The 26,582-nt window shown below is 42.5% G+C and overlaps 1 protein-coding gene across 3 annotated transcripts in view; it reads left to right on the forward strand.

Moving 5' to 3' along the window:
* Positions 1-26,582, forward strand: part of SSH2 (slingshot protein phosphatase 2) — a gene marked incomplete at both ends in the record, with an annotated part of 261,436 nt that overhangs the window by 223,407 nt on the left and 11,447 nt on the right. For all 3 annotated transcript variants that reach the window (XM_080712744.1, XM_080712746.1, XM_080712745.1), the window contains 3 exons: positions 9,704-9,750; positions 14,639-14,785; positions 19,159-19,359. In XM_080712744.1, coding sequence (XP_080568870.1) covers positions 9,704-9,750; positions 14,639-14,785; positions 19,159-19,359 — 395 coding nt within the window. The remainder of the gene's footprint in view (positions 1-9,703; positions 9,751-14,638; positions 14,786-19,158; positions 19,360-26,582) is intronic.

Here is a 26,582-nt window from a genome sequence, read left to right on the forward strand (position 1 = left end):
GAGACAGGAGGGTCACAGGTTCATGGCCAGCCTCAGCAACTTAGGCCCTCTGCAACTTAGTGAGACCCTGTTTCAAAACAAAAGAATAAAATAGGGGTGGGGGTATAACTCAGAGGTACTATGGCCCTGGGTTCAATCCCCAGTAGCACATTTAAAAAAGTACTCAGCCGGGCGTGGTGGCACACGCTTGTAATCCCCACGTTTGGGAGGCGAAGACAGGAGGATCGCACAGGTTCGAAGCCAGCCGCGCGCTGGCTTAGGAGACCCTGTTTCCAAAATGAAAATGTAAAAATAGGTCTGGGAGTGTAGCCCCGAGGTGGAAGGGCTTCCAGGAACCCCAGTACCACCAAAAAAAAAAAAAAAAAGTACTCAAACCTCATCACTTCCTAGTCATTCTACTACATTTTAATATTTATGCTCTTAAGGTCATTTACATGTATTTCTGGTGTAAATGTCATATAATGGTGAGCTACTGCTCATCTTCTAATTCCTCACTCAGTAACAGTAAGCTGGTGAATTAGAATTGACTATGGTAAAATATTTATACCAAAGAAATTGGCATATGCTACAAAGCAGGCTTTTCTTCTACTAGATTGTAAAATATATTTTAATCTGCTTTTCATAGTACTCAAAGTCAAGTACACTGGTCAGCTATAGTTTCATGCAGTGTATATAAATAGGATCATTTTTAAAGTCCTTTCTGGTCTGCTTAATGTATCTAAAGTCAAATGTATTTGAACAGAGCTAGTGGGGAACTACTTAGTGTCTATTGAACTCTGTGTGTGTGTGTGTGTGTGTGTGTGTGTGTGTGTGTTATTGTTCTGGGGATTAACCCCAGGACCTTGTGCATGCTAGGCAAGCACCCTACCTTTGATCTACATCCAGCCCTGAACATATGAACATATAAAACCTTGCAGCTAGCCGGCCATGGTGGCACAGGCTTGTAATCCTAGAATTCAAGAGGCTGAGACTGGAGGGTCAAGATTCACAGACAGCCTCAGCTACTTAGGTCCTTTGCAACTCACTGAGATCCAGTTTCAAAATAAAAAATAAAACATAAGGCTGGGGGGTGTAGTTCACATGTAGAATGCCCCGGGGTTCCACCCCTAGTACTGCAAAAACAAACAAACTTGTAGCTAGCCAGGAGTGGTGGTGCATGGCTGTAATCCCAGTACTTGGGAGACAGAGACAGGAGGATCGCAGCTTTACAGTCAGTCTCAGTAACTTAGTGAGGCCCTCTGCAAATTAGTAAGATCCTGTTTTAAAATTAAAGAATAAAAATAGGACTGGGGTAGAATGCCCCTGGGTTCAATCCCCAGCACCACCAAAATAAATAAAACCTTGTAGCTACATTTTGAGACCTCCAGATACTTTTTTTTCTTTCTTTTGTGGGCCTGGGGATGGAACCCTGGACATTTAACCTCTGAGCTACACCCCCTGCCCTATTTTTTATTCTTTATTTTGAAACAGGGTCTCACTAAGTTGCAGAGGGCCTCACTAAGTAGCTGAGGCTGTCTGCGAATGGCGATCCTCTGGTCTCAGCCTCCTGAATGCTGGGATTACAAGCGTGCGCCACCACGCCCAGCTCCCTGATACTTTTCATGATTACCAGAAAGTCTTCATAGTACTTACACACTCAAAGACCTGTAATTAGCCCAAGGAGACCCCTTTGACAAATGAATTGGGAAAGCTTCTAATATCCTGAGATCCATTTTTTTCTCAGAAGTTAACAAATTCTAGCTTTCATCTGTACACAATAGTGGGAACAAGGTTAACAAGGATCCTTACACTCAATGAGGACTGCTAAGACCTCAGTTTATTCTGTATTTCCCACATACGTTGATCAGAAATGTTAGCAAAAAACTATACATCAACTGGTTTGAATTTTACTTCTTTTCTCTGGGAAGGATATTTATGAATTTTGAAAAGATTAGAAGCTGGAAAAAGAAGAGATGAGGAATAAATGCACCAGAACTGACTAAATAGAATCATCTCACCCTGAATATTCAAGAGTTTATTTCACCAGGTAGTTAGACTATGTACCACTAAAGGTTTGCACCCTGAGTTAATCTGTTGACATTCTAGAGTATGTGTGTTTCTGGAGTGACTCATGGTAGACTTTAACTATGAAATTACTCATGAAATGCTGCAAGCTGGAAGAGGAACTCCTCCTCCAATACTTTAATTTGGCTGGCATGTGTTGCCGTTTCTGGGTATGGATCTTATTGGACTTTCCATTTAAGGTACTTGGCTTTTTTGTCTCTTATATATACTTCCATGAGGTTTCAAAGTATCCTGCTCCTATATTGTTGGAAAGACTCTTTGTGCTATCTATAGAAAATTTGAGAGTCACTCATTCAAATGGGCCCTGACCCAAACTATTTCCATCAACCCTGCCTTTTTTTTTTTTTTTTTTTTTTTTTTGTAGCATTGGAAGTGGAACCCAGGGGCTTTTCTACCTCCAAGCTACACTCCCAGCCCTATTTTATACTTTATTTGGAAACAGGGTCTCACTAAGTTGCTGAAAGCCTCACTAAGTAGCTGAGGCTGGCTTTGAACCTGTGCGATCCTCTTGTCTCAGCTTCCCAAGCCCTGGGATGACAAGCGTGTGCCACCACACCTGGCTTCAACCCTGCCTTTCTGAAGGGCAAATAAATGCCTGTATCCAAAGGGTTCATGTTAAGCCGGGCTGGTGGCGCACACTTGTAATCCCCGCGCTCGGGAAGCAGACAGGAGGATCGCGCTGGTTCGGAGCCAGCCTCACTGGCTTAAGAGACCCTGTTTCCAAATTTAAAAAATATAAAATCGGCCTGGGAGTGTAGACCAGTGGTAGAAGGGCTTCCAGGAACCCCAGTACCACCAAAAAAAAAAAAGAGTTCATGTTAGAAAGTGACCAAAACTATAAACTTGCAAGTCCCTTTCCCAGTGAACATGGGTGTGTGTGTGTGTGTGTGTGTGTGTGTGTGTGTGTGTGTGTGTGGTACTGGGGATGGAACCCAGGGGCATTCTGCCTCCGAGCTACATCCCAGCCCTATTTTTTATTACTTATTTTGAAACAGGGTCTTACTGAGTTGCAAAGGAAGGGCCTCACTAAGTATCTGAGGCTGGCTTCAAACCTGCATGATCCTCCTGTCTCAGCCTCCCAAATGCTACAAGCGTGCACCACCATGCCCGGCTTGGATTTTTTTATTTTTTATTTTTGGCAGCACTGGGAATAGAACCCACGACCTTGTTGCATACTAGGCAAAAGCTTTACCCCTGAATACCCTAAGCCCTGTGGTTGGATATTAATTATCTTAAAAGGATGTAGACAGGACAAATGTCAAATACAGCCAATTTCTGTCTGGTCAGCCTGTTTTATTCCAGGCATACTTCCTTATATCTCTACTGCCACCCCACCTCCAGAATTACCACTTCACCTGGCTTCCTGTCATTTTTATATATACACATACATATGATAAGTAGTCTTTATATTTTAAAGCAGTTTTAGGTTCACAATAAAAATTGAGCAGATGCACTAGTGCATACCTGTAATTCTAGTGACTTGAAGAGCTGAGGCAGGAGGATCAAGGCCAGCCTGGGCAACTTAGATTCTAGCTCAGAGTAAAAAGGGGTAGAGCACCCCTGGCAGGTTTAAAGCCTAGTACCCAAAAAAGAATTTTGAACAGAAGATAAAGATTTTCCATATGACCCTGCCCCACATATGTATAGCCTCTCCAGAGTGGTGGATTTATAAAAATTGATGAACCTTCTTGGGTATATCATTATCAACCAAAGTTCATTGTTTTCATCGGAGTTCGCTCTTGGTGTTATATGTTGTATGATCTCTTCAACTTCAAATATAATTCTGTTTTCCAGAGAATGAAACTCCTATCCAAAAAATAAGTGCATGAATAGGTTGTCTAAACATCTTTCTATACCTGTTTCTTGCTGGCTTCCTATCTTCCTTTGCACCATCATATCCCATGTCCAAACCCCTATTTCTGCTCCCATGAATCTCTACACTGCTGTCTTTCCCAGCAGTTGACAAGGAAAAAGAGTTTTTATCCTCCACTGCAAGTGGCCATGTTAATTTTCTGCAGCATCATCTCATCTTATGCTTAGCTGCCATGTCTGGAGCTCAGTCAGATTGTGTGAAAATAAACAGCAGGATCTCTCCCTTTGGAAGATGCTCAGCTTTGCAGTAAACTGCACAGAGATTTATTTATTGGAAAAGGTATACAGTTGGTATTGGAAAGGGTACATGTAGAACATAGTTTAAAGAAAATCTGCAGTGAGAAGAGAATATTGATTCATGGGAAGCCAAGGGTATTTTGAAAAAGTTCTTCCACACCCTTCTCTGAGCTGGAAGCCTTTGCCCAACCAATTTCAATATCAATAGCTCTCCTGGAGGCTGTCCTATTTGGCTGAGAAAAAAGCTAGATGTCAACAGAGAGACCCTTTGCGGAAAAGCAGATGATTTTCTCAGTTAAACAAGGGAGCCTTAAACCGGTATGGTTGCAGGTATACTTGTAATCCCAATACTTGTGAAACTGAGACCTGAGGACCACAGGTTCACAGCCTGTGATTCATCTGCAACTTAGTGAGACCTTGTTTCAAAGTAAAGAATAAAATAGGGCTGGAGGTGTAGCTCAGAGGTAGAATGCCCCTGGTTTCAATCCCCAGGGTTGATCTCAGCCTCCAAAGTACTGATATTATGGGTGTGTGCCACCATGCCCTGCTTTACAAATCCTTTTTAGAAGAGTTTCCTTTTAATTAATTAATTTTTTATTTATTTTTATTTATTTGTGTGTGTGTGTGTGGTACTGGGGACGGAACCCAGGGGCATTCTACCTCCAAGCTACACCTCCAACCCTATTTTTTATTCTTTATTTTGAAACAGGGTCTCACTGACTTGCAAAGGGCCTCACTAAGTAGTAGCTGAGGCTGCCTGAGAACCACGATCCTCCTGCCTCGACCTCCTAAATGCTGGGCGCCCAGCTTCCCTTTTTAAAAAATCAGCCTCAAACTGGGCATGCTGGTGCACGCTTGTAATCCTGACATTTGGGAGACTGAAACAGGAAGATCCGGGTTCGCAGATAGGCTCAGCTACATAGTGAGGCCCTTTACAACTCAGACCCTGTTTCAAAATAAATAATAAAAGCCGGGCGTGGTGGTGCACACGTGTAATCCCCGCTCTTGGGAGGCGGAGACAGGAGGATCTCGCTGGTTCGAAGCCAGCCTCACTGGCTTAAGAGACCCTGTTTCCAAATAAAAATATAAAACAGGTCTGTGAGTGTAGGCCGGAGGTAGAAGGGTTTCCAGGAACCCCAGTACCACCAAAAATAATTATAATAATAAAATAAGATAAAATAAAGAAGTGTAGCTTGGAGGTAGAATGCCCCTATGTCCCATCCCCAGTACCACACACACACAAAAAAAAAAAAAAAAAAAATCAGCCTCAAAGCCGGGTGTGGTTGCACATGCCTCGTAATCCCAGTACTTGAGATGCTGAGACAGGAGGATCGCAAGTTTGCAGCCAGCCTCAGCTACTAGTGAGGCCCTCTGCAACTCAGTGAGCCCCTGTTTCAAAATAAAGAATAAAAAATAGGGCTGAGGGTGTAGTTTGGAGGTAGAATGCCCCTGAGTTTCATCCCTAGTACCTCAAAAAATAAATAAATAAACAAACAAACAAACCTCAAACTGGTTACTTTTTACTGCAGGTGCAGAAAAATGAAGAGTATGTGAATAGATGAGATGTAATCAAGTAGGTTATTATATTCATGATTTTTGTCCCTGAACTAGAGATGTGTAGCATAAATTTCTCTTGAAAGACAGTTAAAAGATTGTTTATGCCTGATTGCCACAGTAATATGACTTATAATATGAAGGCTCTAGGTATCATAAATGAAGAAGATATAGACAAGCTGGGTATGGTGGATACATTTGTCACAGGTTCAAAGCCACCCTCAGCAATGTGGTGGTGTATGTTTGTAATCCCAGTACTTGGGAGGCTGAGACAGGAGGAGTACAGGCTCACAGCCATCTCAGCTCCTTAGTGCGGCTCTCCACAACTTAATGAGACTCTATTTCAAAATAAAGAATAAAAAACAGGTCTTAGAGCCGATCATGGTGGCGCACACTTGTAATCCCAGCATTCGGGAGGCTGAGACCAAAGGATCATGGTTCGCGGCCAGCCTCAGCTACTTAGTGAGGCCCTCTGCAACTCAGTGAGACCTGGTTTCAAAATAAAGAATTAAAAAAAATAGGGCAGGGGGTATAGCTCGGAGGTTGAATGCCCCTGGGTTCCATCCCAGACCCACAAAAAAAAAAAAGAAAAAAAAAAAAAAACAGGGCCAGGGGTATAGCTCAGAGGTAGACTGCTCCTGGGTTCAGTCCCTAGTATGGGGGAAAAAATTGTGTGTGTGTGTGTGTGTGTGTGTGTGTGTGTGTGTGTGTGTGTGTGTAAAATTACATAAAAGCATATATAGTACAATGTTTTTCATAATTATATAGAATATAGTAGAAAGCCCTATGAATTATGTCATTGTAAGCCTTAAAAGCCCAGGGTGTTGGGGGAGGAAAAATTAGATCTGTGGAGGGCCCCAGGAGCTATGGTGGGTAATATTCCTGGCATTTATATTGAGGACAGAAAAGTAATTACAAGTTGACTCCAGTTCTTCAGAATAAACCTGAAGCAGCCCTCACCACAGCCCAAGGCACGTATGTGTGTCTCATTGAGTCAGCAACCGGTGCCTTTATTTTACCTCTGGATAGTTGTCACTTTAGATTATCAGATTGAATTCTCTCTGGATAGGTAGATAAAAACGGTGGGCTTTCCTCATCACGTCAGGGTTATTTTCATCTAACTAGACAGAGTTCTGCAGTGGATTTAGATCTCTAAATTAAGAAATGAAACAGTCATATTTCCCTGGCTCTAGGTAACTGCTTAACCCTTATTATTTGGTACTTGTTGCCTTAAAAATTCTCTATAATTCTCTGGTATGGAGGCTAGTTTTCTAAAGTTGAGCATACCCTCCTGAACCTTCCATGGTTTTTGAAAACAAGTCTGTTGAGCTTTTATGCTAGACATCACTTACTGATATTCCTCTAAATAGAACTTCAGCATGGTGTCCTTGAGATCTCCTTGTTCAACAGTCTGCTTTTAGGTCTCTTGTAATATGATGATAGCATTTATATAACAGTTGACAGCTATCAAACTACTTCATTTACTTGTTTGATCACTCATTCAACAAACATCTGTTGATCCTCTCTGTGGTGCTAGATGTGAGACTAGGTATCAGGACGGTCTGGTCTAATTCCAGAAGGAGGTGGTAATGAACTATATCAGATACTCAGAGAAGGCCAGTGGAGTACGAATACAGAAGTGGCCTCAGACTAGACAGTTGGGAGAGATCCCTAGTAACATTAGTAATGAGAGCAGAGGCCAGAGCGCTGTGGGTGAGACACACTAGAATAAGGAAGTAGAGAAGATGAGTTAGACTATATATAAATATATAGTCTATGAATCTTAGCTATGAAGGGAAGGGAGAAATAACTAATCTCAAGGAAGATTCTGGATGGGGAGTTTTTCCGTTTTAACTTGGGATAAACTTGAATGTGAGATGAAGGGGCCCATTAAATACAAGGACTGGAGTAGGACGAGTATTCCATTCCTCAGATCAGGAAGAAGGCCTGAAGCAGCAGAGTCAGGACTTGCAAGCTCATGCTGCTGATGCTAAATTCTATGTAGTTCATCAAACTTTGAAGTAAACTTCTATTTTAAAATATCTGCCTAAGCCAGGCATGGTGGAACACATTTGTAATCCCCGTACTTCGGAGGCTGAGACAGGAGGAACACAGGTTCACAGCTGCTTCATATGCTTTATTAGGCCCTCCACAACTCAGTGGGACTCTGTTTCAAAATAATGACTAAAGCTGGGCAAGGTGGCACATGCTTGTGATCCCAGCATTCAGGAGGCTGAGGTACGAGGAATGCAGTTCGAGGACAGCCTCAGCTACTTAGTGAGGCTCTTTGCAACCCAGTGAGACCCTGTTTCAAAGTAAAGAATAAAGCCAGGCACGGTGGCACACTCTTTTAATCCCAGCATTTGGGAGGCTGAGACCAGAGGATCGCTGTTCGTGGACAGTCTCAGCTACTTAGTGAGGCCCTCCACAACTTAGTGAGACCCTGTTTCAAAATAAAGAATAAAGCCAGGCGTGGTGGTGCACGCTTGTAATCCCCACGCTTGGGAGGCTGAGACAGGAGGATCGCGCAAGTTTAAAGCCAGCCTCAGTTGGCTTAAGAGACCCTGTTTCCCAATAAAATATAAAATAGGTCTGAGAGTGTAGCCCGGAGGTAGAAGGCCCCTGGGTTCCATCCCCAGTACCACAAAAAAGAAGGAAGGAAGGAAGGAAGGAAAGAAAGAAAGAAAGATTGATTTAAAAAAAGAAAAAATGGGGCTAGAGTGTAGCTCAGAGGTAGAATGCCCCTGGGTTTAACTGCAGCAACCCTCAATAAAAGGACATTGTAATATGGATAGTGTATTAAGTTGTTATTAGTAGTAGTATTATATTTCTTGAATGTGATGTTATGTAAGGAAATGTTTTGAGATGATACATGTTCAAGTATTAAGTATCAAATGCTTTTATATGCATCAGAGGAAAAAATGAGTGATATAGAAAGAAAAGGGAAAGACGAAGAGAAGTAAATATGGTTAAATATTAACAATTGATATATTTTCCAAATAATCTGTTAAATCCTTTTTCCTCCAGTTTGCCATTTAAGTCCTAAAATTTTGCACATTTCCCAAATTCATTTGACAGAAGCTCTTATTTCATTTTCCACTGCCACACACTCACACCTGGCTCCCAACTCCTTAAATGGAATATAATACACTAGAAAATGTAAGCCGGAAAATCTAATCCAGGCTTAATTGATGATAATTCTGCTTTGTTCATTCCACAATGTCCATTGAGCACTAGCCGGTTGCCAGGCACTGAGTGAGAAACACAGGTTTCTATAGGGAACAGGAGACCTGGCTCCTGCCCTCAAGGAGCTCACATCACAGAAGAAGAGGTAATACTATAAATAAGTATAGAAGTGCACATGGTGATACATGCTGCTGAGGAAAAAGATTGTTCTCGCTCAGATTATGAGTGATAGTAACATAAGACATCTAATTTAGATTGAATTGTGGTCTTCGTGCTCTTGAGGGAAAATGATTTGAATTTTATGAAGTTCAGTTTTCTTATCTGCAAAAATAAAATAACCTTAGCCGGGTGTGGTGGTGCACACTTGTTGTAATCCCAGTTCTTGGGAGGCTGAGACAGGAGGATCACACGGGTTCGAAGCCAGCTTCAGCTACTTAGTGAGACCCTGTTTTCAAATAAAATATAAAACAAGTCTGGGAGTGTAGCCCAGAGGTAGAAAGCCCCTGGCTCCCATCCCCAGTACCACACACAAAATAATAAAAATAATAATATAACCTTACTCTATCATTTGCAAACACTAAATATGACAACATATAAAGTGCTTGGCATTTAGAGGACACTGAGTAGATGTTATTGGCCTTCTTAGAAACTCTGCTTCTTCCTCCACAGTTCTTTTCAAGTGTCTTTTTTTGTTGTTGTTGTTGTTGTTGCTGTTGCTGTTGCTGTTGCTGTTGTTGTTGTTGTTGTTGATTTGCTGCTAGTCCATAACCTTGTCTTTTTGGCTCCATAGGGCTCAGAATGGAATGCCTCCAATTTAGAGGACCTGCAGAACCGAGGGTAAGTGCAGAAAGCAGTCGCTGACACTCCCATGTGACAATTCCCTGGTCAGTCTTATATTTTCCCACCAAAGAGGTACCAATGAGTAACTTTAATCTTAAGAGTTGAGCATTGTTTGTTCTAATCAAGTATAATCTAATAAAGATTAAAACAGCTCTTCTCCAAGAGCTATTCTCCTACCTCCCAAGAAAAATCAACTGTTTTAATGGAAGGACTTTAAAAGTGTAATGTGCAATTCTTTGGTGCTCTTTAAAATAAAATGTAGCCAGAAGAAGTATACCTGTAATCCCAGTATTTGGAAGCCTGAAACAGGAGGATTGAAGGTTTGAGGCCAGCCTCAGCAACTTAGTGGGACCCTGTTTCAAAATTTAGAAAAGGATGAAGTGTTGGCATGGTGGCTTATGCTTGTAATTTCAGAATTTTGGGAGGCTAAGACAGGAGGATCACGGTTTTTGGATCACTACTTAGGCCCTTTGCAACTCAGTGATACCTTGTTTCTTTCTTTTTTCTTTTTTCTTCTTTTTTTTTTTTTTTTTTTTTGGTGGTATTGGGGGCAGAACCCAGGGGCTTTCTACCTCCTGGCTATACTCCCAGACCTATGTTATACTTTATTTGGAAACAGGGTCTCACTAAGTTGCTGAGAGCCTCACTAAGTAGCTGAGGCTGGCTTTGAACCTGTCGATCCTCCTATCTCAGCCTACCAAGCACAGGGATTACAAACGTGCACCACCATGCCCAGCTAAGAGATCCTGTTTCAAAATAAAGAATAAAAAATAGGGCTGAGGGTATAGCTCAGAGGTAGAATGCCCCTGGGTTCTATCCCCAGTACCGCAAGAAGGGGGGGGAGAGATAAGGGGTTGTTCAGTGGTAGCATGCTACCAAAACAAACAAAAAAATCAAATGTAGCATTTGTGTATTTTGTTGGTTTGGTTAGTTGGTTGGTTTTTCGGTACTGGGGATGGAACCCAGGACATTCTACCTCCAAGATACACCTCCCCATCCCTATTTTTTATTCTTTTTTTGTGTGTATGGTACTGGGGACTATACTCCCAGACATATTTTATATACTTTATTTGAAAACAGGGTCTCACTAGTTGCTGAGAGCCTCACTAAGTCGCTGAGACTTGGCTTTGAACCTGTGCGATCCTCCTGTCTCAGCCTCCAAGCGCTGGGATTTCAAGTGTGTGCCACCACGCCCGGTTCTTATTCTTTATTTTGAAACAGGATCTCACTAAGTTGCAAAGGGCCTCACTATGTAGTAGCTGAGGCTGTCCACAAACCATGATCCTCCTGTCTAAGCCTCCCAAATGCTGGGATTACAAGCGTGTGCCACCACATCCGGCCTTGGTTCTTGTTTTTATATAAGAGTTCATAGAACTGAATATTTCTGGTTCACAGAGCTGTTAATTCAATATTTATTGAGTATCTTCTGTGGGTCAAGCACAATGCTTGATGCTAGGAATTCAGACTCACAACTTTAATACCTGTTTTTGTCCTTTTCTATATTTTTGGAGACTATGTAGGTTATGAATGTAAAATGTGCAGGCTTCTGAAACTGAACAAGAAAACTTGTATTAAGAAAATTTGAGCCAGGTGTGGTGGCGCACGCTTGTAATCCCCGCGCTTGGGAGGCGGAGACAGGAGGATCCCGCTGGTTCGGAGCCAGCCTTGCTGGCTTAAGAGACCCTGTTTCCAGATTTAAAAAAAATATATAAAATAGGTCTGGGAGTGTAGCCCGGAAAAGAAAAAAAAGAAAAAGAAAACTTGAGGGCAGTTTCAGCAAGTAGTGAGATCCTGTTTCCAAATAAGAAATAAAATTGGGCTGGTGGTGTACCTCAAAGATAGAGTGCCTCTGGTTTCAATCCCCAGTACCCCCACACACATACATGCACACAAAACAGTTAAATTTATTTCCTCAAATATTTATCTTTTTTTTTTTTTTTTTTTTTTGGTAGTACTGGGGGTGGAACCCAGGAGCTTTCACCTCTGGGCTATACTCCCAGCCCTTTTTTAATATTTTATTTGGAAACAGGGTCTCACTAAGTAGCTGAGGCTGGCTTCGAACCTGCGTGATCCTCCTGTCTCAGCCTCCCAAGCGCGGGGATTACAGGCGTGTGCCACCACGCCTGACTCTTAACATTTCTTTATGGTGAAAACTTCCAAAAACATTTTTTCTTTTAGAAATGTACCCTATAGCCGGCATGGTGGCGCATGCTTATAATCCCAATACTTGGGAGGCTGAGACAGGAGGGTCGCAGGTTTGCGGCCAGCCTCAGCTGCTTAGTAAAACCCTCTGCAACTTAGTGAGACCTTGTTTCACAACAAAGATAAAAGCCAGGTGTGGTGGCACAGGCTTGTAATCCAAGTGCTTGGGAGGCTGAGACAAAAGAATTACAGTTTCAAAGCCAGCCTCAGCTACTTAGTGAGGCTCTCAGCAACTTAGTGAGACCCTGTTTCCAAATAAAATATAAAATAGGTCTGGGAGTAAGCCCAAAGGTAGAAAATACCCTGGGTTCCACCCCCAGTACCACAAAAATTTAAAATAAAAAATAGGGCTGGGAGTGTGCTCAGAGGTAGAATGACCTTGTGTTCAACAGTCAGTACTACAAAAAGAAAAGAACAGAAATGTACCCTACAATATTATTATCTGTATCCATGCTATTATGCAATAGCACATGATCATTTATTAAATTATAAAATGCAACTGTATCTAGCTGCCTTAAAAGACAGAATGTGAACTAGGCATGGTGGTACATGCTTTTAATCTCAGTACTTGGGAAACAGAAGTTCACCGCCAGCCTCAGCAACTTAATGGGGCCCTCCACAACTTGGTGAGATTCTGTTTCAAAATAAAGAAGAAAAAGTAGAAAAATAGGGCTGGGGTGTAGCTTGGAGTTATAGTGCCCTGGGTTCAATCCCAGGTGCTACAAAAAAAGAAAAAAGAAAAAAAATAGCCTTTCTAGTAATAGGCTTTGATGCTAAATTAAGACAGATTAAATTCATGTCCCAGGAATATTTTAGCTACATGGTCTTAAACACAGAATTGATTGGCTATGGCTTTCTCTGTAGTTTATTTCTCTGACTTTAGAGACTGGGTTTGTAGAACCTCACATATGGTTCAGAATAGGAAACAGCCTTTGCAGAGAGAAGTGAGTAGATCGGTGCTCTATTCTTGGAATAAACTCTGGTGATATCCGAGGCTACATGGCATGGAGAAAAAATAGATAATCTTTGTAAATTCAACCCAATTACTATTTTTTTTGTGGGGGGGGTGGTCTGGGGATGGAACCCAGGGCCATTTGGCTGTTGAGCTACACCTCCTGCCCTGTGTGTGTGTGTGTGTGTGTGTGTGTGTGTGTGTGTGTGTGGTACTGGGGGCAGAAACCAGGGGATTTTCTACCTCTGGGCTATACTCTCGGTCATATTTTTTATATTTTGGAAACAGGGTCTCACTAAGTTGCTGAAAGCCTCACTAAGTAGCTGAGGCTGGCTTTGAACCTGTGCAATCCTTCTATCTCAGCCTTCCAAGCGCTGGGATGACAAGCGTGCACCACCACGCCCGGCTTTGTATTTTTATTTTGAAACAGGGTCTCACCTAAGTTGCAGAGGGCCTCACCAAGTATCTGAGGCTGTCCGTGAACCGTGATCCTCCAGTCTCAGCCTCCCGAATGCTGGGATTACAAGTGTGTGCCACCACACCCGGCTTGATTCAATTATTTATTGAGATGGTACAGTGAGATCACAGAAGAAATTCTTGATAGACAAATACTTGTCTGTAAGCATGTCAGTATGGGAAAACCATCATGCACATCTCTTGTCATACAGCCAGGAATGTCGCCAGAGAGTTAAAGGAGTTTCAAGTCCATTTCCTCTGACTTGTCCAGCCCTGGCCTCATTTGCTTGTTATGTAGTTTAGAGAGGGTCGTAGAATAAAACCTAACCATTTGGCATGTAGAAAAATAGGATGAAATTTCCTCTTTTCTCATTTTTTTCTTGGGGTACATTGGGTACATTTCTTTTTTGTGGTGCTAGGAATTGAACCCAGGAGCATTCTACCTCTGAGCTATACCTTCAGCCCAATTTTTTATTCTTTATTTTGAAACAGGGTCTCACTAAGTTGTGGAAGGCCTCACTAAGTAGCCGAGGCTGGCCGCAAACTATAATCCTCCTGTCTCAGACTCCCAAGTCTTGGGGTACATTCATAGTATACAAATAACTTTCAAGGGAAAAATAGTATTTGGGGGAATTTTAATGTCAGAAAATAAAATTGTTAGGTAATGGGCCTTAGATTCATTTTTGGAGTAAAACATGAAGTCTATGTTTTAAGAGACTGCCAAAGACAATATTGTAAGCTGAGCATCTGGGATAGGAAGATCACAGATTCATGGCCAGCCTCAGCTGCTTAGTGAGACCCTCTGCAACTCAGTTGACCCCGTTTCACAATAAAGAATAAAAATAGGACTGGAGCTCAGAGGTAGAATGCCCCTGGGCTCCATCCCCAGTACCACACACAAAAAAACAAGATTGTATAACTATGCGTAGACTGTAAATGGAATTTAGATCTTGAACATGGTGAATAGCTTTTTGCTCAGTAATTCTTTCATGCCCAGATATGCTCAGGACCCTGTCAAACAACTTCTTTACTAAATAAATATAGCCTCTTCGCTTGTTAGCCTTTTTTCATTATTTTTGTATTTAATTTCAGCCTATGGAATAAACAGATTTTAAGTAAAAAAAAATGGTGCAAAGTCTGGGCAAGCTCTCTAGTTATAGAGCAAGAGGGAAACCCTAAAGTTCATCCCCAGCACCATAGAGAAAAGAAAAGCAGCGCTGGCACTGGATTTAACCTGAGTATTACAACACATACTCTCTTTTGGCTTCCTTGCAGGGTGCGGTATATCTTGAATGTCACTCGAGAGATCGATAACTTTTTCCCAGGAGTCTTTGAGTATCATAACATTCGGGTATATGATGAAGAGGCCACAGATCTCCTGGCTTACTGGAATGACACTTACAAATTCATCTCTAAAGCAAAGTGAGTAATAGATCTGCACACGTATTCTGACCCTTTTTCCTTGCACACCACACGTGGCTGGGGCTAAGGGCTATAGATAACTTACTGATGGTCCTCAGAAGAAAGGATATAAAGGAAAATAGGCACTGAGGTTTTGTAATCCTAGGTCAAAGACTAGTGACCTAATACTTTTTCTTTAAATAAAATCCCTAGAAGAAGGTAATCTCGTATTTCCATTGAGCATAAAATTAAATAGTATTATGCTGCAGCTGAAAATTAGAAATGATGGATGAGCCGGGCGTGGTGGCGCACGCTTGTAATCCCCGCGCTTGGGAGGCTGAGACAGGAGGATCGCACGTGTTCGAAGCCAGCCTTCGCTGCTTAGTGAGGCTCTCAGCAACTTAGTGAGACCCTGTTTCCAAATGAAATGTATAAAAAAAAAAAAAAAAGGTCTGGGAGTATAGCCTGGAGGTAGAAAGTCTCTGGGTTCCACCCCCAGTACCACCAAAAAAAAGAAATGATGGATGAAATTCTTAAATGTCAAGTGGGAGACTTGTGAGTTATAGAACAGAAATTATCCTGGATAGGTGGAATACTGGGGTCACATTCTCCGAAGACAAGACTGAAACAGTGAGCTTTGGAAATCATTTCCCATATTTTACTTTTTTATTTTCTTATGGTACTGAGATTGAACCCAGGGGCATTCTACCTCCAAGCTATACTACCAGCCCTTGTTTGTTTGTTTGTTTGTTTGTTTGTTTGTTTGTTTGTTTGTTTGTGGTACTGGGGATAGGACCTAGGGGCTTTTCTACCTCCAGACTATACTCCCAGACCTATTTTATATTTTATTTGGAAACAGGGTCTCACTAAGTTGCTGAGAGCCTCACTAAGTAGCTGAGGCTGGCTTCAAACTTGTGTGATCCTCCTGTCTCAGCCTCCCAAGCGCAGGGATTACAAGCGTGCGCCACCATGCCCGGCCTATTTTTATTTTGGAACAGGGTCTTGGTAAGTTGGTGAGAATCTCACTACTTGCCGAGGCTGTCCTCCAACCTATGATCCTCCTGTCTCAGCCTTCCAAGTACTGGGATTGTAGGCATATGCCATCATGCCCAGCTTACTCGATTTTTATGATGCTTTAAATGATAGAATTTGCCCGGCGTGGTAGCGCACGCTTGTAATCCCAGTACTTGGGAGACTGAGACAGGAGGATCATGCAAGCAGTTCGAAGCCAGCCTCAGCTACTTAGCAAGGCTCTCAGCAACTTAGTGAGACCCTGTTTCAAAATAAAATATAAAAAATAAGTCTAGAAGTATAGTCTGGAGGTAGAAAGCCCCTGGGTTCCATCCCTAGTACCACACAAAAAAAAAAAAGATAGAATTTTTCTCTGATCTTTTGTGAATGTCTTCCTTATATGAACTGGCTCTTTTGATGGAATTATTTGGTATTTAGTATTAATTACTATTAATGTCAGTACTTAAATACTGTGTAAGTCCCTGAGGACTTCCTTGCCAATTCTATTCATTCCTTCACTGGGAGGAACTGTAAATGACTGTTGGCCACATCCTCCTCCAGGGTTCACACCAACCCTAGCAGATGAGGTATGCTTCTCTCTCTCTCTCTCTCTCTCTCTCTCTCTCTTTTTTTTTTTTTTTTTTTTTTTTGGTGTGTGTGTGTGTGTTACTGCAGATGGAACCCAGTGGCCTTCTACCTCCAAGCTACACTCCCAGACCTATTTTATATTTTATTTAGAAACAGAGTATCACTAAGTTACTAAGAGCCTTACTAAGCTACTGAGGCTGGCTTTGGACCTGCATGATCCTCCTGTCTCAGCCTCCCAAGTACTGGGATTATAAGCATGCGCTGCCACACCCGGCTGAAATGCTTCTCAAAGTCCTCCTTCAGGAATGATTCCACAGCTAGGTATGGTGGCATACACCTGTAATCCCAGTACTTGGGAGGCTGAGACAGAAAGATCACAGATCTGCCACCAGACCCAACAATTTAGCAAGGCCTTCTGCAAATTTTAGTGAGACTCTTTTTCAAAAACTAGGGCTATAGGTATAGCTCAGCAGTATACTGCCTCTGGGTTCAACCCTAGTCTCTCTCTCACACACACACACACACACACACACACACACACACACACACACACACACTGATTCCATACTTCTCTTTTGTGTATATGGAGAGAGAGTAGGTACTGGGCTCTACACTTCTCTTAAGGACCTCTATCGCCGGGCATGGTGGCGCACGCTTGTAATCCCAGTGCTTGGGAGGCTGATACAGGAGGATCACACAGGTTCAAAGCCAGCCTCAGCTACTGAGTGAGGCTCTCAGCAACTTAGTGAGACCCTGTTCCCAAATAAAGTATAAACTAGATCTGGGAGTGTAGCTCGGAGGTAGAAAGCCCCTGGGTTCCACCCCCAGTGCCACAAAAACAATTTAAAAAAAAAAAAAAAGGACCTCTATGGTTGGGCCATTGTTTCTCTTAGTTACCCTAAATCCTCATATTCTGGCTATTCTGGCTTTGAATGTATACCTTTAACCTCTAGCCAGCACCTGAAAATGTTTATATTCTTGAAAACTCTTAATAAATTGTTCACAGTAATATTGCCATTTATGATGTTACTTTGTGCCAGTTACTTAATATGAATTCCATCATGTAATATTTTATAAAATCCCGAGCAACAGATGTTCTTGTCATTCTATACAAATGAGGACAGACCATAGAGATGAGATTCAGAGAGGGAAAATTACAGTGGTGGAGATGGACTTGAACCAAGTTTGTGTCTATTTCTAGTCTAGTTCCATAAGGAGAGAGTGCTAGAGAGACTAGGCAAGTTGTCAGGGTCTCAGCTGAAGAGACGAGAGTTGAAGGCAAAGCCCCATGGCAACGAAAAGAAAGGCTGGTTCCAGCTGGGCTTACAGAGGCTCTTGGAGGCCCTCCCTTGCAGACTGCTGCCAGTGTAGGTCAGCATCTGAGGGAGTGCCTCCTTAAGTGCTGTGCCCTCGGTGTCTCCCCTCTGTCACCCTAAGCAGGACCCTGATTTTTAACATGATACCATGTTTAATCTGGACCATCCTGGGGTGTTGCAGGCTGAGGGTGGAATTGGGCTAAGTGAGAATTGACTTAGATCCTTCATTACATGTTAGATACTATCCACCGAAAAAACCCAGCTATAAATATGCCAAATAGATGTTTTCCAGGGAGTGGATTTCATAATTGTATTTTACTAGGGTTATCCAGGTTAGAGCATAGTCCATGCCTGCAGGCGTAGGCCTGATATTTGATACTTTAACATCAGGGCTTGATGGGAAAATACAGAGCACATGTCTTTAAGTTTTCATCTGAGTTACTGTTCGTTGGCTCCCTAACTGTAGCTTAAATGAAAACCCTGTTGTGAATAAATAAACAAATATTTTTTAGTTGTTTGGGATCATCTCAGCACACAGAGTGACACCCTGCACCAACCTGAAGATACCATATTATGCCACAGTTGAAGGATAGGAGGCCAATCTTATTTTTTCTCTGAGACTGTTTCAATTATTCCAGACCATTCTCTGTGTTTCCTATAGATTATCTGGCTCACATACTTCCTTACATTGATAACTTAATTCTTGCATATGTCTCTGTCTCCAGAAGCAAGATTGTTATCTGTGTACCATCACACAGGGGGTGAGTGAATAGACTTCCCCATATGCTAACATGTACCTACTTTGATTTGTTGGAATAGCTACTTGGAGGATTCTAGAACCCATATACACTAGTGATAAGAGTAGCACGGTCGGAGGGGAGGGGTCAGATTTTAAAATGTTATTTCTACTTAAGCATCTGGCAAATTTATCAGCAGGTCTATACATTTGTACACTTAGCAAAAAATAGTGGAAGATAATTAGCTCTGGCATGGTAAGATAAGACTGTTGGTTTATTTGTTGGTTTGTTTTTTTAGCTTTGTGGTAGTGTTTTCTTTCTACCCCGTTAAAAGAACAACAGGGGCTGGGATGTAGCTCAGCAGCTTAGCGTGCTTAAGGCCCTGGGTTCAATGTCCAGTATCCACGGAAAATAGCCTTCACTGACTCCACTCTCATCACTGAGAAAGCCATGTGGCATATCACATACTACCATCTAACTCCCTGGGCTGTACAGCCGGTCTCTAGACCAGACACAGGTTGTTGAAAATAACATTCAGGACTATGTCTGAATAAGTAGGAAGGTTGATTCCATTTGGCGTGTGCTTTCTTCCACAGAAACCCTGTTGCCAAATAAAAAGAGTTAGGGATGGAGCTCAGAGGTAGATGTTCCTGGCTTCAATCCTCAATACCCAAAAAAAAAAAAAAAAAAAAAAGCACTTGCTTTTATTTTCCTCTATTTCTTACCTTAATCCACAAACTAGGAAACACGGCTCCAAATGCCTCGTGCATTGCAAGATGGGGGTGAGTCGCTCGGCCTCCACCGTGATCGCTTACGCAATGAAGGAATATGGCTGGAACCTGGACCGAGCCTACGACTATGTGAAAGGAAGACGAACAGTAACCAAGCCCAACCCCAGTTTTATGAGGCAGCTGGAAGAGTACCAGGGGATCTTGCTGGCAAGGTGAGTCCTGTACTAACTTTATCAAGTTCTCGCTCTGCTAGGCTCCATAGGCAAGGTGAAGTGTCCTTCTCTACAAATTATTCTCAGCCTAATTTGGATGTGATTAGTTTTAAATTTGGATTTCTTTCTCTATTAATCTAATTTCAAAAATATAAGGGCTGAGGATGTGGCTTAGGATTGCCTGCTTAGACTCTATAAGGCCCCAGACCTATTTCATTTTTATTTTGAAACAGGGTCTAGCTAGGTCACTACTTGCTGAGGCTGTCCTCAAACCTGTAATCCTCCTGTCTGCCTCCCAAGTACTGGGATTACAAGCATGTGCCACCATGCCCAGCTGACAATGAGGCATTTAATCTTTCAGGTTAATGTTACGTTTATATAAACTAAAGAATTGAAGCTGGGTGCCCCATATTTCATTTCTCAGTTATAGATTTTATTTTTATTTTTATTTTTTGCAATGCTGGGGGATAAACTCAGGGCCTCAAGTATGCCAGCAAGTACTCTACCACTGAGCCACATTCACAGCCCCATAGGTATAGATTTTTTTTTTTTTTTTTTTTTTTTTTTTTTTTTTTTTGCAGTACCAGGGATAGAACCCAGGGGCATTGCACTTCCAAACTACACTCCCAGCCCTAGTTTTTAGCCTTTTTGTTTTTGAAACATGGTCTCACTGAGTTGCGAAGGGCATTGCTAAGTAACTGAGGCTGTCTGAGAACCACAATCCTCCAGTCTCCACCTCCCGAATGCTGGGCTTACAAGCATATGCCACCACGCCCAGCAGGTATAGATTTTAATAAACACTTCTCAACATTTTATACAGCTGGATATAGCTGCCTTATCAAAATGTATCTCATTTACTTCTAAAATAATGCTAGGCTTAAGCTTAGCTGGAGTTCTTGGAAAATTTTTGGCCCATTCTTTTCAGGTTTGCTTCTAGCCTCAACTATTTAGTGAGGCCTCTACAATGTTGTAAGAGCCTGTTTCAAAATAAGGAATACAGCCGGGCGTGGTGGCGCACGCTTGTAATCCCTACGCTTGGGAGGCTGAGACAGGAGGATCGCGCAGGTTCGAAGCCAGCCTCAGCTACTTAGTGAGGCTATCAGCAACTTAGTGAGACCCTGTTTCCAAATAAAATATAAAATAGGTCTGGGAGTATAGCCCAGAGGTAGAAATCCTCTGGGTTCCACCCCCAGTACCACACAAAAAAAGGAATAGAAATAGGGCTAGAGGTATAGCTCAAAGATAGAATGCCCCTGGATTTAATCCTCAGTAACCCACACACAAAAATAAATAAATTAAATAAATAAATAAATAAAGGGGCTGGGGATATATCTCAGTAGTAGAGCATCCCTGGGTTCAATCCTCAGTACCACAGAATAATTTATTTGGGGGGTGCTGGGGATTGAACCTAGGGGCATTCTACCTCCAAGCTATACCCCCAGCTCAATTTTTTTCTTTTGTGGTGCTAGGGATTGAACCCAGGAGCATTCTACCTCTGAGCTACACCCACAACCCTATTTTTTATTCTTTATTTTGAAACAGGGTCTCACTAAGTTGTAGAGGACCTCACTAAATAGCTGAGGTTGGCCGAGAGCCCAGATCCTCCTGTCTCGGCCTCCCAAGTACTGGAATTCCAAAGCGTGAGCCACCACGCCCAGCTCCATCTCAGTTTTTTTTTTTTTTTTTTTTTTTCAAAGATTCGTCCTTTATTTCCATACAAACAAGTTTAAATGGTTGTGCGTGGATCTGCTGTTAGCCGGGCCTCTGTTCCATTATCTCCATCTCAGTTTTTTAATCTTTATTCTGAAACAGGGTCTCACTAAGTTGCGAAGTGCCTCACTAAGTAGCTGAGTCTGGCTGCAAACCTGGATCCTCATGTCTCAGCCTCCTAAGTACTGAGATTACAAGTGTGTGCCACCACACCTGACTCAGAATAATAATAATAATTTGGAAGTTGACTATTAAAATTAGTAATTATTTCACTACATCATTACACTTTTGGGTGTGAAAAACACCTTCACCTACTCTCAGGAAAGAAGTATCAGATATTAAACGACTTGGGTATTGGTTTCTTGAGATTCCCTATGCTATAATTCTATGGGTTGCTAGATTTTGCTTTATTTTTCTTCTATGTAGGCACATTCTAGGTGGTTTTGTGAGGGTGAAGGCACAGCTGTCTAGAAGCAGTTAGGGTTGGTGCCAGGGTTTGACTCCAGCAAGTCTCATGACTTGGTTTTGACTCTTGAATCTGGGCTGTGTTTCCCCTGAACAAAATGTGAAGTAGCTTTCCAGCCTGTCCAGGCATAGGGACCACCCTCCTACTCTGAAGTGTTGTGAAAATGTGGCCACAGCACAGCATTATGGTTTCCACTAAGTAGGAACCCCTCCCATTTACTCAGCATTTGGCATAATTTCATCTGAGCTGTTTCCTTAGGAGGCTGGGAAAATATTCAAGCCTCCTCTGTTGAAGAGATTTTTAGGTCTTTGGGGCCAGAATTTTGATGACATTTTTAGATTGAATCAGAAGGTGCAGGACACAGCAAGTCTTTTTTAACACAAGAAAGCGGTCTCTAAGGGTTTGATGAGGCATAAGCAGTATGTATTCCCAGATACACACATGACAGATATTAGGCAATGTCCTCACGTGACCTACTGAGAGGAAGGATACTGTGTGTCCTGCCAGTTTCAGTATTTATTCTGGAATCCCAGGCTACTGCAGGCTGCTTGCTGGGCTGAGTTTTTTAGCATATGTGGTTTTTCTTAGATGTTAAAGAAATCTCAGAAAATCTTAGATGAGCCTAAGAAGAGCCAAATAAATAAAAAAAAAAATCACCCTTCCTCTTCCCTTTCCCTTTTTTTTTTTTCTTTTTTCTTTTTGTTGTTATTGTTGTATCCAAATTTTCTGGCTTGGTTCACAGAGAGATGGCAAACCCTAGGGAGAGAAATCCACAGAATTTGAGTCAGTAAATCTGGTTTTCATTCCTGGCCCCATTGCTGCAACCTTGAGAGTTACTTCACATTTCTGATCCTCACCTGACCCCATCTGTAAAATGAAAATCAAGCTGGATGATGCATGCCTATAATCCCAGTATTATATTATATTGGGAGGCCGAGACAGAGAGAGCAGTTTCAAGGCCAGCCTTAGCAATATAGCAAGGCCCTCGGTAAGTTAGTGAGACACCCTCTTTCAAATAAAATAGGGTTGGAGATGTAATTCAGAGGTAGTATACTCCTGAGTTCAATCCCCAATACTACACAGAAATAATAAATGAAATGAAAGTCAAGAGATCTACCTCACAGGGTTAAAGTGAATTAAAATATGTATAAATGTTTGCGACATTTTTGTTGAGAGCTATTTCTCATCTCCTTTCTCCAGGCTTCCCAGAAAGCACACATATGTACATGGCACTTACTTCTTCCTCCTTGACATCAACCACTGCCTCCCACCACCAACAGCAAACTAATTCCACTAGAAACTGGAAGAAGTGTTCCTGTATTGTGATATTTTCTAGATTTTAAGTATTACAGTCCAGTGTAAGAATATCACTTAGGCTTATTTGGGCTACAGTATTAGAATACATCTACCACACAAACGTGTAATTCAAGTACTTGAGAGGCTAAGACAAGAAAGATCACAGGTTTGAGGCCAGCGTCAGCAACTTAATGGAGCCCTCTGCAACTTAGACCTGTTTCAGAATAAAAAATAAAAAAGGTCTGAGGATGTAGAATGCCCCTGGGTTCAATCCCCAGTAAACACACACACACACACACACACACACACACACACACACACACACAAGCCGGGCGTGGTGGCGCACGCTTGTAATCCCCACGCTTGGGAGGCGGAGACAGGAGGATCATGAAGGTTCGAAGCCAGCCACGCTGGCTTAAGAGACCCTGTTTCCAAACTTTAAAAAAGTATAAAATAGGTCTGAGAGTGTAGCCCGGAGGTAGAAGGGCTTCCAGGAACCCCAGTACCACAAAAAAAAAAACAAAAAAAAAACCCACAAACTAAAGAATACCCTTACCAATCAGGATCTTAGCAGGAAACAGCCCACTCAGAATAGGGTTATTGGAACAGGGTTTCATAGAGGGACTATTTTAGGGTGTGTGTGTGTTGCTGGGGATTGATCCTGAGGACATATTATCTCTGAGCTATACTCCAGCCCTATTTTATTCTTTATTTTGAGACAGGATCTCATAAAGTTGTGGAGGGCCTCACAAGTTGATGAGGCTGGCCTTGAACCTGCAATCCTCCTGTCTCAGCCTCCATGTACTAGAATTAAGGACGTGTACCACCACACCCGGATTTTTGTTTTGTTTTGTTTTTGTAATAGTGGGGATGTAACCTAGGGGCAGTCTGCCTCTGAGCTATACCCTTAGCCCTATTTTTTATTTATTTTGAAATAGAGTCCCACTAAGTTGCTGAGGCTGGCTTAGAATCTGTAGTCCTTCTGTTTCAGCCTCCTAAGAACTAGGATTACAAGCATGCACCACCACATCTAGTGATGAGCAATAACTGCCAGTCAAAGGGACAGGGCTAGCCTGAAGTGCCCTCCAAGGAGGGAGCTAGTGGAATAAATTCCTTGGCCTCAGTCTCCCTCCAGTCTCCTTCTGAAACTCCCCATTAGCCAAACCCTGTACAAGTCAGAAGAGAAGGGGGCCTGTTGATGTGGTCCATTGATCAGCCTCCAGTGAGAGCAGAGTACAGAAGATGCAGAGCAGACCTCAGGGACAAATAGAAGATATCCAATCCAACATCCCACTACAGATTGTTTTAAAGGTTGGACCATTGCCAGACATGGTAGCACACACTTGTAATCCCAGTACTTGCATCCCATGTTTAAGGCCAGCATGCAATAACTTAGCAAGATCCTGTTTCAAAAACAAAAAGGATTGGGGGTATATCTCAGTGGTAAGAATTCCCTAAGGATGACCTTTCCCAGAAACTCCCATAGATTTCCCCTCCGAGGCTAGGACTGAGTTATATGCCTAAAGCCAGTTACTGGTCAAAGAAATAGAATTTTCAGAGTTGGCTAAAACATATGTTATCCTCTGGAACTAGGGAAGTGTCACATTTTCTGAATCCATGGGACAGTGAACAACCACCACTGAATTAGACCTCAGACAATAACAAAAGGGCTGTTTGGTGTAACAGCCTTTTTGGGTCTACAGTCTGTGATGTGTTGACCAGGACATGTAGGTTACCTGGCAGGTGAATTGGCCCCAGCAGACTCTTGCCTATCTCCTAAGTCTTTCACCAGGATCTGCCTATTTATTTATTTATTTATTTTAATTAATATTTTTTGTAATCATACATCACTTTGGAATACAAGACTTGAGAGGATATATAAGCACATATCATCCAATAAGCCCTCATCCAATCCTCATTCCCTTCCCTCCCCCCCCTCGATCCCATGCTTAATTGGTGATTATCTTTGATATAATTGTTTACGCACCTCATGAGTTTTAAAGAGATTCCATCCTCCCCCATCCCCTCCCCTCTGATTGGTCACCTTAATTGCTTCTCAATAGGGCTCTTTCTACTACTCGACCTCCTGCTGTTACCCCTTTCCTCCTAGTTCTTGCTAGAGGAAGCATCTGGATTTTACTTTCTGTGCTATTTCTCTGTGCATGCCGCATTGCAAGTTCCGATCCCACTCTTGACAGCCCCAGTAGTGGCCTGGCCACCAGGAGGACTCTGATCCCGACCTCGCTGGCTCCAGCACCAGCCTAGCCTCACGACAGGCTCCGATCCCGGCCTCGCTGGCCCCGGCACTGACCTCACCCCTCGGCAGGCTCCGATCCTGGCCTCAGAGGCCTCAGCACTGGCCTTGCCTGCGGCAGGCTCCGAGGATCTGCCTATTTAGAAAAGAGTTTCGGGGGAAAAAGTCTCCAGTCTACTGTGGCTCTCTGAAGCTCTGTCAAGCCTTGATGTTTAGGTAATCAGGAGAAGAAAGTCATTAGAAAAATCCCATTATATCTGTTTGCAAAGAAATTTTACTTTCTGTCCAGGTGTTTGCATGTGGTGATTTTTGCAGGAAAGTAGAGCCCTGAACCTGGCACTTTCTAGCTCTGTGGTTATTCAGGGTAACAGTGGGTGCTGAACTGGAGGCAGCAGTTGTTTGAAAATGTTGCCTTAGCACTAGAGATCCCAGTAGAAGAGAAATTTACCAAAGTGATACTAAGTTCTTGAAGTGATTTTTTAATTGATTACAGTCTTAAGAGTATAAGAGGGTATAGGCCAAGCAATGACAGCTTTCTGAAATACAAGGGACTTTTTGCATCTTTCAAAATATTATTAAGAGCATAAAGAAATATTATTTAAGCCCCCCTTTTTTTGTGGGTCTGGGGATGGAACCCAGGGGCATTCGCCCTCCAAGCTATACCTCCTAGCCTGTTTTTTTTGTTGTTGTTGTTTTTTTTTTGTTTTGTTTTGTTTTTTGGTGGTACTGGGGTTCCTGGAAGCCCTTCTACCTCCGGGCTACACTCCCAGACCTATTTTTACATTTTTATTTGGAAACAGGGTCTCCTAAACCAGCGCGCCCGGCTGGCTTCGAACCTGTGCGATCCTCCTGTCTCTTTCTCCCAAGCGCGGGGATTACAAGCATGCGTGTGCGCGCCATCATGCCTGGCTTTTATTCTTTATTTTGAAACAGTGTCTCACTAAGTTGCAGAAGGCCTCACTAAGTAGCTGGGGCTGTCCACTAACCATGATCCTCCAGTCTCAGCCTTCTGAATGCTGGGATTATAAGCGTGCACCATCACGCCCAGCTCTTAATCCCCCTTTAGACCTAAATGAGAGAATATCATAGAGCTACCAGTCGTGCTTGTTTTTTCTGTTTTTATAGTGTGTTGAGCCTTTCCTGTGTGTTATTCTGCACTATGATCATTCAGGTACCAGGCAGATTTATGTTCCATTAGACAGGTTCAAATTTCAGGCAGACCATTTGCAAGCTGGACTGTGTGTCTCTGGTATTAGATTCCAGTGTATATGAAGCAAGGGAAAAAACTGGGTGGTAGCCAGAGAGAATTTGTGCCACATGCCCTCAGAAATGTCAGTTTTGATTCTTTGAAGGCCCTGGCCTGAGGGCCTGAGGAGGCAAGATTGTATGTTACCCTAGCTTTGTTAGTGGAGACATAGATGTCTGGTCAGCTGGTACACACTGGTCAACTAGCAGCAGGGAACCTCAGAATGAAAGAACATGGATTCCTGCTTGTCT

Source organism: Muscardinus avellanarius (genome assembly GCF_963383645.1).
Source record: "Muscardinus avellanarius genome assembly, chromosome: 16".
In the NCBI taxonomy this organism is placed as follows: Eukaryota; Metazoa; Chordata; class Mammalia; order Rodentia; family Gliridae; genus Muscardinus; species Muscardinus avellanarius.